The following is a 21,395-nucleotide window of genomic DNA, read 5'->3' as shown; positions in this document are numbered from 1 at the left end:
CGGACAGAATCTATTCTATACTGACTGTGTGCGTGTACAAGCGTCTAAGTGTCTATATGAGATGCGAGGGGCAGAAAACTTTCCATGGCAACAGGGCTATGAATCACTTGCAGGAGGACGGAAAGGCTGAGTCCTTTGCTTGTGAGCTAAAGGAAATGTTTACCTAAATCACTAGACAGGAATGCATCGGCTGAAGAGCAAAATAGATAATTCGAAGGTGAAATACAGCTTCTTGGCAGGCATGCGAAAACTGGCCGAGGCAGGCACCGTTAGCTGCACAGGGAGTAGGACAAAGTTCATGGATACAGATGCGAGCTCAAGCTGAAGCTGTCAGAGACAGAGAGCAGGGAAAGGCTTTGAGGACAGAATCGGGCCTACTCGCCTGAACTGTAAAAATGGAGTAACTTAGCCATATAAAGTCGGTGGCCTGTCATGCTTAGGAATCGAATATCCAGCCCATTGATGGCGGATCTGACAGAGAACATGTTGACGGTAGACACACATATGTTTGCGTCTTAGAAACTGGAACTGGAGGGAACATACATGTACTTGTAACATGCATATAGAACCGTTGGGGTCCAAGATAGGGGACATAACTGATCAGGAAAATCCACATTTCCACATTCCCTCCTTGTCCCCTTCTTGCCCTTCAAGAGATATCAATCTTCATCATTCCATCGATTTGCTCATGGAGCATCATTTCTTCTTCCTTCTTCTTCCGGGATCTTGAGCGAAAACCTTGATGTGGAATACACGATGTGGCACACAGACCACAAATCGCTGGTCCACATTGTAGGCATAAACAACAACTGAAGAGCATAAGAAGGCCAATACCTAGGAAGGATAGAACTCTCCATCCCCAGGCTGATATCACACTCCAAAACCACCCGGACCACGTCCAAGTGCCTGGATTCTCGTGTATCTGGCTTACAATCTTATGAAGGCGTGTTATAGCTTTATATACAGATGGCGAATTTTCTGGTATGAATATGCAGCAGCTGAATCCGATGACCCTGCAAGCTCCGCCCCTATCGGCCAGGATGACGTCAAGGACAAGACGATTCTGGAGAACAACAATTCTCATCACTGATTGTTCCTCTGTCAGATTGCCTAGGGCGGCTATAGTCTCGTTTACTACAGCTTCAAGAGTCTTGGTGAGTCTGCGTATCAGCTTACTATTTGATATTGTACCTATATAGGGAAAGATACCTTTATTGAAATCTACATACTTGTCCCATGCTGAACATTTCGATAATAATCAGGGGGGGCTAGGAAAACAGGTGGCAGAAGGAATGCTATGTAACAGGTACCATCCCAATCTAGAGGCAGACGCATATATGCCGTCTGACCACATATGAAGTAAGAATGGCGAGAAGCTCTAAATGAAGATTTACCTTGATCACTATATTCTACTGTAGTAGCACATTGGCTATGGCCCATATGTATGGAACCAACTTTTCTCACACATAATTCACCCTTAACTGGAAATACTGACATAGTGGGCAGAATTAGTTCAACTTCGGATTTGACATTCAAAATCATAAGATTAGGCGTGAAATTACCTAATTTATACACTTCATTTTCTAAATCAGTTCCTGTTCTACTGGGGTGACCCTCCTTATTAGGGTGACAGACTTTGAATAAAACTAGATTCAGATTTCCCCATATCCAATGTTGTTGATAAACTGCTGTGTCTGGGTCTATGGAATTTAATAAACTAAACCATGCTCCACAGGAGCCATTGTGTGTGAATGGATGTGGAAAGAAAGGCAGAACTCCTTTGTTATTCTGATAGGGAGGGAGCCGGCCACACACCCAACAATTGGTGGCATTACTAGTCTGATGGGAATGATGTAACATACTAATGAATGTGTTATTGCGCAGCGCAAGTCTATAGGACAACTCATGTGGGGGTAGGTCACTAAAAGAATGTTCTGCAGCAACATTATAAACATGTCTAGAGATAGGATGATATATGTGCAAAATCACACTCGTAATAATTACTAAAATACTCAATAAAAACAAAATTAATAATGTCCTTATACAGTAGCTACGCAGTGATTTACAATACGCCTGTCGTTTCAACATTTCTCGGGTATTTTCTCTACTCAGGTCCAAGGGATACATGTCGGAGACAATTCAACCGCTTCACCTTGGAGAGGACTTAAACAATCAAATTGCTCGACTGTTTGGGCCTAAGCTTTAATTTATAGCACTGAGAGTCATTCTGTTCAACAAAAGGAAGTTTTGAATCAGTCTGTGAGGGAGTGCAGGGCACAGTGTCTATATCTGAAGGTAGTCCATGAAATTTTTTGACGTGACTTGAATGAATCCACCCTTTGCGTCCCTCGATCTTCACGGCTGTTCTTGTGGTCAACAGGACCAACTTGGGTGCTTTCCACCTGGGCTCCAGTTGACTTTTCCTGTCGAAATTTCTCACAAAGACAAGATTACCCGGAACAACGTCATGGGGTTTCGCCTCAGTGTTGTCGGGAAAGGCTGCAGCTACCTGTGAACGAGAAGATTGTAGTGCAGACATCAAGGAAGCCAAGTAATCTGTCAGCATGTTACAGTCAATGTCAGTTATTTTGCGTGGTATAGGCGTCCCCCACATATTTGGTGGTCTACCAAAGATCACCTCATACGGGGATAGCCCTGTTCTAGAGTGCGCTACCATTCTCATGTAAAAGAGTGCAACTGGTAATGCTACTATCCAGTCGACACCTTTCTCTCTACATATTTTGGACAGTCTGATTTTCAGTGTCTGGTTATGTCTTTCTACGAGACCTGCTGCCTCGGGGTGTCGGACACAGTGGAATTTCCACTGGTATCCCAACAAGAGTGAGACATGTTTCATTAATTCGGATGAGAAAGGCTGACCGTTATCTGAATATACAACACGTGGTAAACCGTACCGTGGGAAGAATTCTCGAACTAGCTGCTTGGCAGTAGTCGGGGCAGTGTAATCTGATACGGGATACGCCTCTGTCCAACGGGAGAGAGCGCAGACAACTACGAGAACATATTTGAATCCTCGACAACGTTCCATCTGAATATAATCCATCTGGAGGACTTCAAAAGGATGGTCAGGAGGCTGAAATCCACCCTGCTCTACGGGAACACTCTTTCCTGGATTAAACTGACAACATATCATACAGGTACGAACTTTTTGTTTAGCTGCTGCTCGTAAATGTTTGTTGAACCAAATGTGCTGAATGCTGTCTAGCATAGCCTTCTCTCCTAAATGTGCTGGGCTGTGAATTGTAGCTATAATGGCTTGAACCATGGAATCAGGGAGAAACCATACAGATTTCTCCTTCGTCATCCATCCTTGATCTGTCTGGATCCCTCCTAGTTCCGTCCACTTCTTTATTTCTTCTGCTGTGGCATGTGTCTGTATGTCAATTACGTCAAGTGCGGGATCCTTAATTGTCATACACTGTGTTGGTGTCTGAACTATTGGCTTTGTCATGTCTAATGTGCGATTCTGAGCAGTCTGTTTAGCTGTTCTGTCAGCTAAGTCATTGCCTTGAGAAATGGTATCAGTAACCTTCGTATGTGCTTTACATTTCATAATCGATATAGCAGTGGGTAGATGTATTGCGTCTAACAAAGCATGAATGAGGGGTCCGTGCTGAATGTGGGCACCATGGGACGTTAAATAACCTCTCTCTCGCCATAGCACGCCGAAGTCGTGTACAACTCCGAATGCATAACGTGAATCAGTGTATACATTAACTTTCTTATTTGTGGCTTGAATACAGGCTTGCGTTAGAGCAATAAGTTCTGCTGCTTGGGCTGACAGAGTATCTATACAATGTGTCTCAATAGTTTCAGTGTCTGTTGTGACTGCATACGCGGCCACTAAATCTCCTGTACTTGTTCTCATGCACGATCCGTCTACATACAACGTCAGGTCTGGATCTAACAATGGAACGTCTGTCAAGTCTTGTCTAGGTTTCGTCTTTATTTCAATGATTTCAACACAATCATGAGCTAGTGGGTCTGTTCCAATTACAGGTAATAGTGTAGCAGGATTCAATGTATTACACCGTCGGATCTCTATGTGTGGTTGAAACAATGTCAGTTCATAACCGGTAAGTCTTGCTATGGTCAAGTGTTGTGTTTGCGTTCGGTTCACAAGAACCTCTACTGCATGTGGTACTTGTACTGTCAATGGGTGTCCTAACACTATGGCATCGCTTTGTCTGATTGCTAAAGCTGTCGCTGCCACTGATTTCAGGCATGCAGGCAAAGCCTGAGCTACGGGATCTAATGTACTGGAAAAATAAGCACATGGCTTGCGTGATCCTGCTTGTTCCTGAGTGAGTACTGACAAGGCAGTACCTTCGCGTTCTGTAACAAAGAGTGTAAAATGTTTGCTATAACATGGTGTTGCTAAAACAGGTGCTTGACATAAGGCTTCCTTTAGGCTTTCAAAAGCTTGTGTATGTTCCTGAGTCCAAGGGAGAACAGTCGATGTGGCTGCCTCCTGTGTGGTTAACTGAATGAGTGGTTTTGCTAGAAATGCGTACTGAGGGATCCACTGCCTACAATATGAAGTGAGGCCTATGAAAGCTCGCACCTCCTTCTGTGTCTGGGGTATTGACATATTAGCAATTAACTGGATGCGATCTGGTGTAAGCTGCCTTCCCTCCTTGGACAGCGAGTGACCAAGATAAATAACTCGCTGAACACAGAATTGCAGCTTAGAAGGGGACACCTTGTGCCCCTTGTCGGCTAGGAAATGTAAAACTGTCAGAGAAGCTTTTTCACATTCTGGCTCGCTTCTCGCGGTGATCAGCAGATCATCGACATATTGAAGCAGTGCTGTATTGACTGGCATGTGGATACTGTCAAGTTCTCGTTTCAGTGCTTGGCTGTAGATGCTGGGGCTTTCTGTGAATCCTTGGGGAGCGCGTGAGAATTTAAAGCTGCGTCCATTTAAACTGAATCCGAACAAGTATTGGCTTTCCGGATCTATTGGGACGCTGAAAAAGGCATTCTTGAGATCAATTACAGTAAAAAATGTTGCTTCGGAATCAATTGCTGTCAACAATGATGATATATCAGGGACCACAGGGAATTGTGGTACAATACACTTGTTTAGTTCACGCAAATCAATAACCAATCGGTACACTGGTGGGGCAGTAGGATCAGTTCGTTTAAGAATCGGAATTATCGGTGAATTACATACATTGGAGTCTGTTTCTACAACTACTCCCTGGGCAATTAGCTCATCAATGATTTTCAGCAAAGCCACTACAGCATCATGCGGTAACTTGTATTGTCGCATTCGTGGTAGTACCACTCCTGCTTTCAGTGTGACTCGATAGGGTGTGATGTTCATGCAGCCAACATCCGTAGGGCCTTGTGCCCATAGATGTACTGGTAAAGTCTGTAGTCGGGGATCCATGTCTCTAGACACATAGTGACCTTTAAAATCACGCAAAAACAACCTTACTCCTTCCGGAGAACAACATATTATGGCTCCTAGTGCTTTCAGAGTTTTAATTCCTAACAGATTTTCTGGGCATGATTTAGTAAGCAATAAATCTGTAGTTCGTGTCAAAGGTCCTATCGTAAGTGGTAGAGGCTGTGATACTTCATTAACAATAGGTTTTCCCGAAAAACCAAGGGAAACATTTTGAGAGCCTGAGAGGGGTGCCCCTGGAACTTCACTACGTTTTATGGTTGTTCGACTTGCCCCTGTATCGAGTAAGAATTTTCTATCTTGACCTAACAATTCACTATGTACATAAGGTCCTTCTTGATCTACCGGAATCTCGATAAGCGGTAAGTCAACTTCCCTCTCTAGGCTGGTTCATGCGTAACGCTGATACTCAGGGTATTCATACTGTGCAGTCTGATACATTTGTCGTGTTGTAGTTTGTGTGGCAGTAGCGGGCAACGGTGGTGCAGCTGGCACAAACTGTATGGGTTGCTGTGAGGCTGGCATGGACTGTTGCTGAACTGGCATGGACTGTCCATGCTGCATAGCTCCTTGTTCATTCTGATCTTGTCTAACTAATCGTGGTCTCTCTTTTGAAATACCTGTAGCTATATTACGTTTCAGGACTGGACAATCATGTACATAATGGCCTAGTTGTTTACAGTAATTGCAGGTTCCTTTTACAGGAACTGCAGAATCACCAGAATGTGTCACACCCTTTTTGTGACCATCTGCTGGTACTGTCTGAGAAACTAGCATTTTCATTTTTGTATCCTTCATGCGTCTATGCTCGTGTTCTTGTTCATCCCTAATTCTATTGTGATGATACTGTAACATTTGTAGCATTTGCGACGGAGTGTTACTTTGCCAGGTACTCTCGAATTTCAATATTCTATTCTTTACTGGAGGCAATGCATTTTCCACTAATTTTGTCACAAATAAATGTGGATATGAGTCACTACTTGCTTTTATACCACTATTTATACCAAAACATTTTTCAAATCGGGCATAATAATCGCTTGTGTCTTCATCTTGCTTTTGTTTGCAGGCTGTGATTGCACCCCAATCTTCCTTTTTTGTAGTTAATAAACGTGGCAGTACCTGTACTAGTAAACCTGGTAACAGTTTAACTTTATCCCCGAGCCCTGAACCTGCAGTTCGGCCCCTTTCTTCCTCTGCTAATGCTGTCCAGTCTATCTTTTGGTCTCCCACTTCCCATTCTTTTTCTTTCAGTTTTTCATAAATGCCAGCAGGCAAAAGCACCTTTAATATCGTCATAATATCAGGAAAGGTGTACTCTCCCATCAGTAACATGTCTTTAATTTCTCGGTGGAAACCCGCTGGGTCTTTATCATGGCTAGGTACTACTTTCTTCATTTCTAATAATTCCATTTTTGATATGGGTGTGTAAACAAATACACGGTGAAACTCATTGTCTTCGCCTTTTATTGGGTGCACTTCCCGTAAAGGATTTTGTCTATCCATGTAGTACGGTGCTCTTTCTCTGGGGGGCAGGGAGAGAGAATCTGGATTTACAAAAAGGACATACTGTTTACGTGACACTAATATCTCTTTAATTAACTTGTTACTAGAACCTCTCCATCTGTTCGTGAGTAGTTCCGTTAATATATCAGGTAAAGGACCAGGGTCAGCATGTTGGCTCTTATATAATATGAGGAGTTGCTGAATCATATAGATTCCAGCTAAACGTTGTTCATCTGTACTAAGATTAAAAAACGTGTGTGCTACGGTCTCATCACCGTATTTTTCAGGACTGTCAATCCAGTGAACGGCTGATCTGGCTAATTCTTGCTCATCCATGGAATCGAGGAGGTGGTAACCTCTTCGTTCTCGTAGTATTTTATCTGCGGCTTGAAACAAATGTTCAGGAGACTTCAAATTTATTATCGGCGTCGGATACGTTCTGCTATTATTTGGACATACAGAGTGTATGGGATCAGAAAAACATCTAGTATTTTCACAGGATCTTCCCCTGCCTACATAGGCTATGGTCTCTGACTGTCTTGCAGAGTTCCCTGATTCGGACACTTCATCTTGCTCAAACTCGTCTGTTCCCAATCTTTCTTCATGAATACGCTCTATTTCTTTACGGATTTTTCGGCACATGGCTATTATACAATTTTGCTTATCGTGTCTCCCTTCTGATATATTCTGACTCCATCTTGTAAGAATAAGCATTGCATTCGGGTCTACCCCCGGACGATCTTGATTTCTGATCACACAGTTTATGAGGAAACGTAACAGTTCCCCCTGTATTTCTACTTTCTGGAATTCCATAGCTCTGTTAATACATCCTGGATCTCGTCCTGTTTGAACAAAATGATATATGTTATCTAGATGCGTAGTCATTCCTGGTAACCTTGCTAAATACTCTGCGGCTCGCCTGATACGTAATGATGCCAGGACCATTTCGTCCTCTTTACCGACCACCGGGTCATATCTACAATTTACAAGGAGTTCCTTAAGCGTACGTTCATTTACGAATTTTGGTGTACGTGAATGTGTTGACTCTTGAAAGACAAGTTTATTTATTCTAGGTGGTGTAAAAGTACTGCTAGCACCTCCCGTGGCCCCATCTGGGGCGTCGGGTGTGAAAGGGTTCGTCGAACGTGACACCGCAACTATGGGTGTCGATACCTCTGTAGAGTCGACTGCGGAGACAGATGCGGAAACGGATGTGCTTGCCGACGCTTGTGTCGGAACTTGCTGTTGCACGGGGACAGATACCTGATCCTGACGTTGAACCCCTCCGCCAGACGGTCTATGTGGTGTGGCGTTAGCATACTCGGGGGCTGCATCGTCTAGATATGAGGAAAGAAAAACATCTTCTGCGGTTCTGGGATGCCCTTTTGGATGTACCTTAATTGGAAATAATGGGGGTGGCAAGTCTTTTGGCATCTCTGGAGCAGCCTTAGGTAGTCCTTCGGCTAGAAGGGGATACATACCATTCATAAGAGCATTTCTTTGTCTATTTACTTGTTCTGATTTCACTCGGATACCTTCCTCAATTAATAGATTTTCTTGAACTTTATTTGAACTTTCTTTACTCCTCTCTTCTTGTCTACGTGCTTTTTCTGTTCGTCTATGAGATTCTTTACGCCATAACTCAACAGCGTCTTTCTGTGACTGTCTGACCTTTCTTTTCCATAACTCTTCCTCCACTTTCATGATGCACTCTGCATCCCAGGTTCCCGCTGCGGGCCACCTTTGACTTTCCGGTAATCCCTTGGTATAATCTACCCATAGATCAAGAAACAATATGGCATCTAAGCCATGTTTATGGTACATGAAATGTCCTGGAGTGTCTCTAGGAGGAATAGGAACTGCTTCTTCAAGCACCCCTTTTCTGGTAGTAATCTGTCTTAACTTCGAGAAGAGCGGCATATTGACAACTGACCTGATACTTACTCTTGAACTTACTTAATACGAGAAACACAATAATGAACAATGAACAATAAACAGTCATTCATACCACAATATGCAAGACATTTCTGAATACTTTAAACATTAAACATTAAACATTTTAACAATGATCGACAATGATGACAGTCTGCCTAACTAATCACCATGCTGAATTCTTGACAATAACTGAATACTTCGGAATACTTGATATACTGCTAAACAGTACATATACACTGCTAAACAGTGCAGACCGGATTTGTGTACCCAAATCCGTCTTGACCGGCACAACCTATGTGCGCGTCAACACGCCTCCCCGGCGATGGTACTCACCGAGTAGCTCCTTGAAACGGAAGGCCTCAGAGAATGGACGGGACTCGACGACTGCGGACATCGGACCTTCTGCACATCGGGATTTCGGAAAACCTGGTGGGCCTCTGTATACCTCGGATCTTGCTCTCTCAGCTAGGCTCTGGTCGGGATACTTCGCACTTCTCACCGCCTCGTCTGGGTTGATCGCAGCCTCAGTCGCCCCCGCTTGACCGGAGGGAGCTTACAGGAAATCCTGCTGGTACGCGTTTATGGTCCGTCCAGCTGTGGCAGGAGACCGGGCCTGCAACGCACCGCCGGCGCGTGAGATGAGAAAGTGTCCCTATTCGGGCGCCATTATGTGGTAAATAAAATAAATATTACCGGACTTAATTTCATACGGAATCTTAAATTAAAGTAAAATAGCTCAAAATAACAAGAGGCAGAATCCGTGGTATAAGAGGTTTTCTGATGGGCTTTATTCCATTCAAAATGGCCGACTCGAGTCGCGGCCTTCAGGTTCCGTCACCACGAGGGTTCAGGAAGTGAAGTACAATATTTTGTTGATAGACATACATTTTTATAATAAGTGCATTACAATGAAACGAATGTAGAAGGCGTAACATTTGATAAGAAAAATGACGTGACAGTGACATAATCGAAACTAGGCGTAATAAGGAATAAAAGAAACATAATTGGTTAGGATTATCAGACATAGGTGGATCTATAAGATAATACTTGGCATAGATGCGCGCGCAGCAGTATGACGTGTAATTGACGTGCAACTAGGGGGTGAAGGGGACTTGACATTTAGCTCTACATGTGGAGACGAGAAGTCTGGGGGGTCACGTCAACCTAATCCCAAATCATATCTACCATCCTATGTTTGGAGAACTATGTTATCCACAAGGAAGGACTCTCGGACAGAATCTATTCTATACTGACTGTGTGCGTGTACAAGCGTCTAAGTGTCTATATGAGATGCGAGGGGCAGAAAACTTTCCATGGCAACAGGGCTATGAATCACTTGCAGGAGGACGGAAAGGCTGAGTCCTTTGCTTGTGAGCTAAAGGAAATGTTTACCTAAATCACTAGACAGGAATGCATCGGCTGAAGAGCAAAATAGATAATTCGAAGGTGAAATACAGCTTCTTGGCAGGCATGCGAAAACTGGCCGAGGCAGGCACCGTTAGCTGCACAGGGAGTAGGACAAAGTTCATGGATACAGATGCGAGCTCAAGCTGAAGCTGTCAGAGACAGAGAGCAGGGAAAGGCTTTGAGGACAGAATCGGGCCTACTCGCCTGAACTGTAAAAATGGAGTAACTTAGCCATATAAAGTCGGTGGCCTGTCATGCTTAGGAATCGAATATCCAGCCCATTGATGGCGGATCTGACAGAGAACATGTTGACGGTAGACACACATATGTTTGCGTCTTAGAAACTGGAACTGGAGGGAACATACATGTACTTGTAACATGCATATAGAACCGTTGGGGTCCAAGATAGGGGACATAACTGATCAGGAAAATCCACATTTCCACACCCTAGTAAACAGAGGCCACACCTCGTATAAACAATACTTAGTTACTTTTCTTAAACCGCAACCCATTTAGAGACGCCAGCTTTTTTCAGCCCCCTTGAAGAATTGAATAAACCTCTCAGCACAATCTCACATTCAGTCTATTATTGAACTGTACGTGAACCACATCGGCTGCGCTGCTACATTGTTTTATTGTTGCCAAGTTCTTTGGGAGCAAAGTTTTTTTTTTTTAAAACAGACTGTTTGTCATTCGCACTACATAGAAGGAAACCGATTAGAGTACATTTCCAACTGTTTGTGTGTCTCGGCCCTTTGTGTGGGGCAGCAGAAGTGCACAGCAACGCGTGCAAAAGCCCCCCTAGAATGGTAGCGATGATGTGGCTGGTTAATGCGTTCGTTTGCCTCCAGGGATGCTCGGGAGAGGTGCAAGCAAAAAGTGAAGGCTGTTTAGTTAGTGTGCATTGGCTCCTTGGCTCTTACCCACTAGGACGCTGTGAACAGTGTAAAGTTTTAAAGAGTTGTCATTGTTTCTGCCTCTCTTCTGAATGCTGTTTGTTTCTGCTGCTAGATGGTGCAGATGCTCCTGGGGCAAGCGGTGGATGCTCTTGTACACATTCACAAGCAGAACATCACCCACAGGTAGGTGAGTGCTGTGCATAAGGATGATGAGATGGTCATGTAAGACATGTGCATCGCTGAACACGCCCCCTCCCAACCCCCAGAGGCGAATTCATCTGTTTTTAAATTGATTGATCTGTTAGTTTCTTGCCTTTGAGTCCCATTGATGTTCTGGTGCAAACACATTCCGGGAGCAGCATTGGCGGATCCTCTCAACCGCGGGGACAACTGATTATGAAGTGGCCGCTGATCTGGCTGCATAAAACACACACATTATGGCAGCTTTGAGGTGCTCCTGAGTATGGTGGGGACTCAGAAGTGCAACCGTGACAGTGGCTGCTTGTGAATCCCAATACGTATGGGTGCCGTCATTTACAATTTTGCCTACAGAGGTTGCTAAGTTTAAACATTTCGTGAAACTTTGCTTGTGGGCAAATTTACTTGCAAAACCTTTTTTAAAGAACATACTTAAGCTAAAAATAGACATTTTTTCTTCATAACCTATTTTATCTTTATTTAATGTTTTTTCACTATTACAAATGTTCAATGTTCTATAATGTTGCAAAGTTTGGAGAAAAATTAGCAAAGTTTGCAAATGAAAACGTACCCTTCAAATAAACTAGAAGTGATGGTGAATGCTTTGAATAGTGTGATAGAAGAAGTAGGCCGGAGCATCACCTAAGTGATTCCAACTCTTGCACGGTGATGTTCACCATTGTACAGCCTATAAGATGTCTCCTCTTAACAGTGCATTGTGGTACCTGTAAATCTCTTTGGTCTGAGAAAGCAGGGCCAGACTTGGACTCAGAGGGTTCCACAGTTTAGGGGCCTGAATTCCCACACTCATGTCTAATGTGGTGAAAGCTCTTTTGGTAGTAAGACGTGCAGGTACAGAGTGCAGAATCTGGTTCGGCATATAGTAGGATGTATGTCTTTGGATGTATCTTGGTCTTTTACCCAACAGGACTTGTGGATGGCACAGAATACATTAAACATAATCCTTTCAGTCTCTTTAAAGGTTCAAGGCTGGTTTCATGCGGTTTCTCCTCCTCAGGTTCCGGCACAGTCTGGCTGCCTAGTTCTGACAATTAGCTATTTTGGGATCCCAGCATGTAATATGTTTCAATAGCCTGGTCATGATTGCACCAGGGTTCATCTATCAACTTCGGACAGGAGTGTGAGGATTCTTTGATAATGGAAGAGTGGCGTGTTCATTCTTTTGACCATCACAATAAATTAGAGGGGTTGGGGTTGTGAAGGAGGGGTCTGCATCAGTAAGTGCCTTATTTGTATTGAAGTGGGGAAGGCATGCCTAGCCTGAGTCGCCAGTCGAAAGGTGGAACCTTGATTTTCAACCTGTTCCTCGAGTCTGTCCGGTGAGATGGTATGGTCCACATTATTGTAGGTGGCTGGGAGATTAAAAAGATTGAGTGCAGACTTTATACTTTCATTTTGGGATCTGGGGAGTTCTTCATGGCTCATGCTGGTTCACCCTCTAATCTGTCTCAGGTTGATAAAATAAGATCCTCCGAGGTGGATAATAACACCAATCATGGCCAAAAGTTTCATTATATGGTGAAAGTGTAGAGTGGAAACAAGTTTCCTTTACATCAATTAACAATATAAGTTTATTTTATGCCTTGTAAGTTCTCATACATTGGAGAAGTACACCCAGTGACAGACAAACGTGATTTGTGGAATGATTCACTGAGAATACAAGCTGACCTATGTCAGTTAAGAGCACCTTGTTGTGTATATATATTTGTTTTAGTTTTATATAGCACAAACTTGACTCGAAGGTATCAAAGCGCTTTAGATAAGCACCAGTTGCATTACAGTTGGACACATTCATGGTGCTAGGCACGGAAAGATTAAGTGATTTGCCCAGAATCACAGGATGTTGAGCGTCCCTGCAGAGACTCAAACCCACTTCCCCAGCTCTGAGGTCGACCGCTCTAGCTATTGGGCCACGTCCTCCCCCTCCCTCCCACTGTTTTTTGAAGTCCTATGTCCTACTGATCTGTCTTCCTTCATGTTCAAACGACCAGTTTTGTTAATGCTGCCGAACCTAAGGCCCCGAAATGGTAAAAAGCCCCAATAGAATTTTATTCTTAATTATCATCTGCAGTTAATCCAGGGTATCCTCTCTACAGGGTATCCTCTCTACAGGGTATCCTCTCTACAGGGTATCCTCTCTATACTGAAGTCTTTGAAACATGAAAAAACCAGATCAGCTTGAGGCGATTGTACCAGAATTCAGGTTACTGATATTAGACACACCCTATGATCTCAAACAACTTAACACAATGTAGCCACCCTCGCATTGTATTTGTGATATTGTCTCCAGCAAGTAAGGAACTAAAGTGTGATTTGGGATGCTGTGCCGAGCCTCACTCACAAATAGTGTTCAAGTTTGCCTTCCACCAGTTAAAATGCCTTAAACATCTTACCTATTATCCCACCTATACAAATCCCATGGCTCTGATCAACTCTTGCCTACTTTATAGCAATACTCTGTACTCTACCCTACCATCTTATCAAATCAAAAGACTGCAGAAAGCCCAAAATTGGCCATAACCTTATCTTTCAGCTCAAGCCTTAAACTTCATAACTTAGACATTTACACTGACAACAAACGCCTAGGTCGGAGACGTTACACTCTGATCCGCAGGTCAAAAGTCACTCTTTACCATTCAGCACCCTCTTTACCCCCAAGCAAGCCCACTTCCTAGTTATTCCCAGAATCAAATATCGATCAAAAGGAGACAGACACGTCTCACTCTCGGGTCCTAGTCTATGTAATGAAGTCCCTGCCAATCATCGGCAATGGCCACAGTTGCATCATCTTTAAGTCAAAGCTAAAAGCTCATCTTTTCTATACTAACACCTCAAACTCATACACCGAGTGCATGCAGTAATGCAACACAGACTACCATCGGCGACCAAATAACTGGACCTCACATGAGATCTCCTGAGTCCGCTCTTCTTTTCTCATGATCAAAATATGAGTGGAAGCTTGCATCTCCTTATAACTACCAGGACAACACCCATGGTCATGGCAACCTGATGCAAACATGCAAGCAATATCATCCAATCTGATGAGGGCTTTAATAAACAGTGTAACATAGACCACATACAGCTTACTATTTTCAACTTCAGAACTAGATGCTTGGAGCGCCAAGAAGCAATTGAGTAGTGTAAAGCACACTTTACAGTTAAAATGAGCATAGGCAAAGAAACATTGCCTCACCCTTTTTGCTTGTGGTAACCTCATGGCTTCGATATTGTAATTCAGTCAAACTTGTCTACTAACTACAAAAGAGCCAGGATCACTCAACCAGGATCATTTTCAAATTGTGCCGTTTCGAACACATCACTCCACTCAGCACTAATAGCCCTTTGTCGGTTCCTAATAGAGGCAAGCTTAAAATTAATATTATTGTCTCCAGTCTCTAAGGCCGCACATGCGGACATGGATACCTCCTCATCAACATCAGGCAAAACGGTACATGCCTGGCAGCCTTCTAGCCGATACAGTCGACTCAGTTGTCCCCATCCGCAGCTAAGACCTCCACCCCTGGAATTCTCATACCCGCCTTACCATCTCAGGTGTGTAAATGATTATATGTGGTTAGACAGAGGGCTGAAGGCTCATTTGGTTCTGGCAATGTTAACCTGAATTATTCTATCTCTAGGCCAGCTTCTCACGTGTCATTCCATCTGGGTCCCACCATGCAGTACACCAGGTTAGACATTTTGGCTGCTACCTTTTCCCTAACCCTACAATCACTCTAAACCGGCCTAAAGTGTCACAGTAGTTTCACAAGACCACCCAAATAATATGAATAAATACAATAACAACAGAAAGATAGAATTAACACATGAGGCAGATTAAATGATTTGGCTCCAGCTTGATGTTTAATGTTGTTGTCCTTTATATATCTGTTCGTAAACCTGGCTTCCTTCTCTTCATCACTTCAGCCTTTGTGCTGTGGTGTTCCCCAGTCTTTGCCTTGTCCCACATGCTTTCAATTTCTGCACAGAGACTCTGGCTGAACTCATCCTGTCCAGTAGCTTTCGTTTCTTTTGTATGCAGAGGACACATTTTATCAGGCAGGTGAATGGTTTACTGTCATAGGCTGCATGCTTTCAATGCTGTATGGGCAGGTTGCAGATGGGATGTTTGGCCAGTGGCGCAAAGGAAACCCAGACAAGAGTGAGAATATTGTGGTGGCCAAGGCAGACCCCTGTGGGGCAGATCAATGTTGTCCAAAGGAAGTGTGCTCTTGTCCTTCCCTATTTTCAGACATTTCAGACATTAGAAACTTGAGAATTCAGCTTGATACCAGTGTGACCCAAGGATCTGTGGACTACTAGTTCCTTCTTTATGCAGCACGGTTGCAAAATGATGGGCCTAGCTTGGCCATGGCAGCCACTGTAGGTGCTTGCCTTGACTTAGCCAAAGCCTACTATTTAGGGCTTAGCTTGTCCTCTTCAGGTGAGCCAGAATCATGCTGCTTGTGTGTGTACCAACTCCCAATGTTTTTCGCATGTCACACTCCTCCTGTGGAAGCTTTATTGGTTATCTATTGCGCACTGCGTGTCTTTAACATGCCTCGCTTACTTGTCTGGGCAGTTTATGCCCGTTCTCCAGGTTTTATTAGGACAGGCTTCAACTTGGTCTGCGTTCAATTAATTCTGTTTTACTCTTAACTCTGAGATTTGACCGAGTGCAGATGAGGGGGTGAGGCCCGACTCCGAATTATGTTAGTTTTATTTTGCTGTGATATGCTGGGACATATCATCAGCTAGCACTTTGAAACTAGCACCCTGTGCTTTTGGATTTTCTAAATACATTATAATAAATAACATAATATAACATATTTCTGAACACACAATCGCCCAAGCAAACTCTGTTCTTACAATTTTGAACTGGCAAACCCTTGACTGACCATTGGACAACAATTTTAAAGAAGGGGTCTGTGGGGCGAATATGCCATTCAAATGCTCCCCACTGTCCACCAGTTTAGTGACAAAGAGAAGGTTAGCTTGGGTGTGCTGTGATACTTCTCGCAGTAGACAGTAGTATGTTTTTATGGATCTGGGTTTTAGTTTCTAATCTGAAATTATGTTTTCACATTTCCTGCAGATCATTTTGGGATTGGATGATATGCTAGATTCTGGATCTGGGCCTATGTTTGGAGACTTAAAGGCAGTTGGATAGAAGAAGTGTTGGGTACCGTCACAGCCGGATGGCGAAGAGCTGGAGACCAGGGTGCCCTTTTAAGAAGTTTGCTCCTGGGTGTTTATATAATTGATAGTTAAAACAAGCTATGCCTCAGTACCTGCCACTTTTCCTGACCTCTTCCTCAGCGGGTTGCTTGGTTGTTGTTGAGCCTTTATTAAATTGGTTACGTGAACCGGGTAAATAGTTCTCTTGAGGTACTAAGTGAAGATGCAACTCTGGGTTCCCTGGGTCCGTAATGAGATCTTGCTGCTTTCACAAACCTCCATGGGTGAGTGTACTTCAGAGTTTTTTGGGGACATCTGCCATGGCAACCTGTTCTCTATAAAGAAAGTTCCTAGGCTTGTTAACATACATGCATGTTAGTCTCTGGGTTGCAGGACAGTAGCACATTCCTTAAGAGATGCTGAAGGGCCAGTGTTTATTACATTCTCAAAACGTTGCTAACACCTCTTGTAGTGCTGTCTGAATAATCTAGTTGATTAGAATTAGAGGAACTGATGTTACAGATTAAAAGTGCATAAACATGCTGAGAGTTGTTTAAGCAGGATGATGAGCAACTTACTACCATGTCCATGGAGTGTAACGTTTTTAGGTCCACCACTACTTGACTTGACCTTGATGCCTGCAATCCACATCCTGCAAACTGTCCAGACTTCCTCTGGAGGCTCAATCCGGATGACTGGAGGAGAAGAGAATTATGATAAGGAAATGATGGATAGAGGGATTTAGAGGAAGTTTTATAGTTGGGTACCCAAAAAGAAGCTAGAGTGCATTAGGGCTTCTTGTGGCAAGAAAGGACTACAAATTACAACACAATATCGAGCTTAATGTTCAGTTTTACAATATTCTCATTATAAGAGTGCATGAACTTTCAAGCATAATCAGTATCTTAGGTTCCACTTTTGGACATACCTTATGCTTTTTTGTAGACGATTTGCTTTTGATTTGGAGAAGACTCATAGCACAGCCTCTTTGGTCCTGATATTGTCTCAAACAGATCCTGGGTCATTGCTCCTGCAGTGTCTCAAACAGTGCATTTTACTTCAGACATCAGATTGTGCATACGTACGTACGTACGTATTCAAAGTCTTGAGATTGCTCTCCTCCATATCAGCAGTGGATGCACACCATACAAGAGGGCCATTGCACCTGACAGGTCAATGGCTGTGTATGTCAGCAGGGTTGTTTTAAATATGCTAATCTTGGGATTTCAGCATGTGTGTGAAGCTGACTATTAGCAAGAACTTCATCTCATCAGAAGGATCTCTGCTCTTCCTCCATTCTGAATAAACAAAGCAGACAGTTGTGCTTAGGTTTCTTCAAGTGCTTCAAATATGTAAGGCGCTCAATCCCGGTGTGCATTAATGTGTTTATTGATGCATACTGGCTTTTGTAAACACTTACCACTCTGTGAAACCACCCAGAGGTGCTCCTTCCTTTAAAATGGGTAATCAGCAGCAAGTCGAAAAGTACAGTGGCCGCTTGTGCTCCTGCGCCAAGCCTACTCTAAGGTGTCTTCATACAGTTTGCACCCCCGGCTACAGTATGAAAAGCACATAATCTTCCTAAACCTTTGAGGTCCATCAACAGCTTCTCAAGCAGATGATAATGATATAGATAAGGCTCATTGTAGAAGGGCAGAAAAAGGGAGGAAGGTGTGGTGAACCAGAACAAACATTTCGCTGCTGGTAAATACTATGAGAGGCGATCGAAAGAACATTATGAATGCTCCTAAAATTTCTTGATATATGGTAGAAGAAGAACTAGCACAGAAAGATGGAAGCAGACAGCAAACAGCTCTTGAAGGTTGCCTCCTCCAGTTGACTAACGCCTCCAAGCCTTATCATGACACACCACTGTCTTGTTGGTTCTGCTCTGTGCCCTTCAGTACCCCTCCATGGTGCGCTCACTCTTGGATCCCTGGTCCAGTTATCATAAAACAGACCATGCTGCCCGACTGCTCTTCCAACATCTACTCTGGCTCCACCCCAGTGTTCTCTGCTTCCCAGAACACCCTACAGAAGCATCTGCTCAGCTCAGACCAGCTTGGTTCCCAAATCGTTTTCTGTATTTCATTATTTATTTGTAGGGCATCTCAAAGTTGCAATATGGAAGTAATATCTATTGGCACATATGGGTTTTACAAAGCATGGTATCAAAAACTAGTGTGTAGGAAGGAGGCTAATGCATGGGACAGAAGAAGATAGTAAGGCAGAGACATCATACATTCCAGACCCAGGAGTGACCACGGCACACTCAGTGCAAGTGGCATCAAAGGTAGTCAGAGAAAGGAATGAAAGTGTAGGGAATCTCAAAAAGGCCGTTATTTTTTGAGGACCTCTTTGAATGTGTTTTTGAAAAGATGATCAAAAACGGAAGAGGCACAGAAGGGTCGAGCGGTGGTAGGGTTATGTTGGGGTTTGTCAGTGTGGCGAGCATTTATGTAAAAACATTGTTTGTGCAAAGTAGGGTGCATGGACTTTGTGTTTTATCTCACTTTCCGAACTGCCAACTTTAATATGCTGGTATCTTGCTCTACTTTTATTTAAGACGGTAGGTGTCTCCAACAACAGAAAGTGATTATTGGGTTTATTCAAGCCAAGTCAGTTTACTTCCATTCATGAATTAATATTCTTTAATACCTTTTCCACCCTCATACAACCTCTAACATAGTACTTTGTAAGGTGGAACATCACCCAAGTGGAAATTGCTTGTGATTTAAAGCTGATGAAATGGATGCACATAAATATTGCATAATAGTGGAGACAAAAGGAGCCCTTGTGATACTGACTAATGAACAGCAGTTGAAATGCTGGAAATTCACAAATATAGACATTGTTACTCAGGAATTATAAAAACCGGAGCCTGTGGTAACTATCAACAATCAAAGGATGCTCAAACTAGGAGCTAAAGCCCTCTTTCACCCTCTCCACCTCAAGTCTTGGTCATGATTTCCAAAGTTTGGAAACATTATCCTGTCACTGACCCCTGGACATTTGATGTGTTTACTCCTATCTATGTCTTCCACAAGAGTCAAGGCCATAGATTTGGCCATCACTCCCAAGTTCCATCCCTCCTGTGTTCCTGAAACACCTCAGACTTTCCTTCACTCTTTCTTCTCCTGCTGCATCTCACTCCATAATTGAGTGTTCCTGACCATAGCCCTGCTCATAGAAGCACCTCTATTCTTCCTGACTTCCTTAGTCATACTTAGCCTGACACAAAGTCATTTAAAAACAATTTTATTGGGTTTTTCACATTACATTTTTATGATACTTTTACATCACATTGCCCATTCTTACAATTGACATTGGATATCGCTCCCCACGTGCATGTGATGCGCTTTCATGGGGGCAGAGGTGAGTGGCGGGAGCTTGATCGTGTCCTTCACGTGTGAGGCTGTGGTTAGGTATCCCCTCCTTGATATGATTCCTTGTGAAGTATAACCCTTGTAGGCAGGAAAAAACGTGTGTGAGCAGTTCAACTTCTAACTTTGAGTCTAATTGGGGACGTGGTGTTAGGGACGGGGGGGAAGGGTGGGCGAGTGTATGTTCATGCTGTTCTGTTATGTCGTGGGACATGAGTTATGGTGCGTGCTGGCCTGCGGTTGTATTTGGGGCTTCCGTGGTGGATACTCTGTTCGGCATCGTGGAATTGGTCGGCTGTGACATGGGTACATGTGTGTCTGTCCTTGTTGCTGGAATTACTGGAGGAAGGCAGCCCACTCCGTGGACACACGGCGCCAACATACCCCCTGTGACTCCTCATTTCTCAATGCATCCTCTCCTCCGTGCCCCACGTATTTATGCTGCCTTTCAGGCCGCTAGCGGGGGTCCCGCCGGTGCGCGCCAGTGCATTGTAAGATGGCAAGTGATGCAAACCGTGTGTGAACTTTATATTGTTTCCGACGTTGGAAAACACCGATCACACAGGCTTCCCATGGATCTATGTCAGCAGCCTCGTAAGCTCCCGTAGCGCTGTATGAACTGCGTCCCAATAGGGTTGTAGGTGGGGCCTCTCCAGAACATATGTCGGAACATGGTGCTGGGGATCTGACATCTTGGGCAGAGGAATTGTGTGCATCTGGAGTCGCTCTAGAGGTATATCCTGTGTAGTATGAAGAATTGGCTGTTTTTTAATTGCGTGTTTCGGTATACTTTCTTAGGATATTCCAAGGCATTTTCCCATTCAGAGTCATGTAAGGGACACTCAAGGTCCTCCTCCCATGTGTGTTGCAGCTGAGTGAGCGGTGCGTACATTAGCTCTCAAAATGCTTTGTATAGCCAAATGATGAAGTGTCATCCCACTCCCATGGCTAATATGGTGTTTAGGACTGGGTTTGTCTGTGGTTCTCCCTCAGAAAGGTCCCATAGCTGTCCGCAGTCTGCGTCTATTTGTCAATGTAGGATGAATTATTCTTGCGGGAGCCCATTGTCTTCCGCCAGGCCGTCAAAGGTGAGGAGTTGACCGTCCTCGAATAAGGAGCCTATCTCGAGAATCGAATGGTTCATCCATGTTTGCATGGCTTTCTCTGTATAGTTTCCATTTCCCCAGGCCAGGCCTGCTAGTGGCAGCAGGGGAGTGTAGAGCTGCCTCTCGCAGGATAAGCAGTGGACTCTTCGCATGCAGGAAGTGGCTACCGTGATTTGTAGCGGTTACGTTGGACCTGGTTTGGTGACTGGCAGGAGTAGAAGACATAGCGCTGGGATCGTCATGGGGCCCGCCTCCGAGACTTAGCCTCACACAAAGATGATCAGACTGGCTTCAGGGCATGCCATGTGCCTGCCAGAAGAACGAAACAGATGTG

At 43.9% G+C, this 21,395-nt stretch overlaps 1 protein-coding gene across 2 annotated transcripts in view; it reads left to right on the top strand.

The window, feature by feature from the left end:
• STKLD1 (serine/threonine kinase like domain containing 1) overlaps nucleotides 1-21,395 on the top strand; it is a 366,689-nt gene that overhangs the window by 101,791 nt on the left and 243,503 nt on the right. For both annotated transcript variants that reach the window (XM_085613866.1, XM_085613865.1), the window contains exon 6: nucleotides 11,291-11,361. In XM_085613866.1, the coding sequence (XP_085469992.1) occupies nucleotides 11,291-11,361 (71 nt within the window). The remainder of the gene's footprint in view (nucleotides 1-11,290; nucleotides 11,362-21,395) is intronic.

This window comes from Triturus cristatus, chromosome 1_2 (assembly GCF_964204655.1).
Source record: "Triturus cristatus chromosome 1_2, aTriCri1.1, whole genome shotgun sequence".
NCBI lineage: Eukaryota > Metazoa > Chordata > Amphibia > Caudata > Salamandridae > Triturus > Triturus cristatus.
The sequence above is the reverse complement of the archived record's forward strand: the minus strand, read 5'-3'. Positions and strand labels throughout refer to the sequence as shown.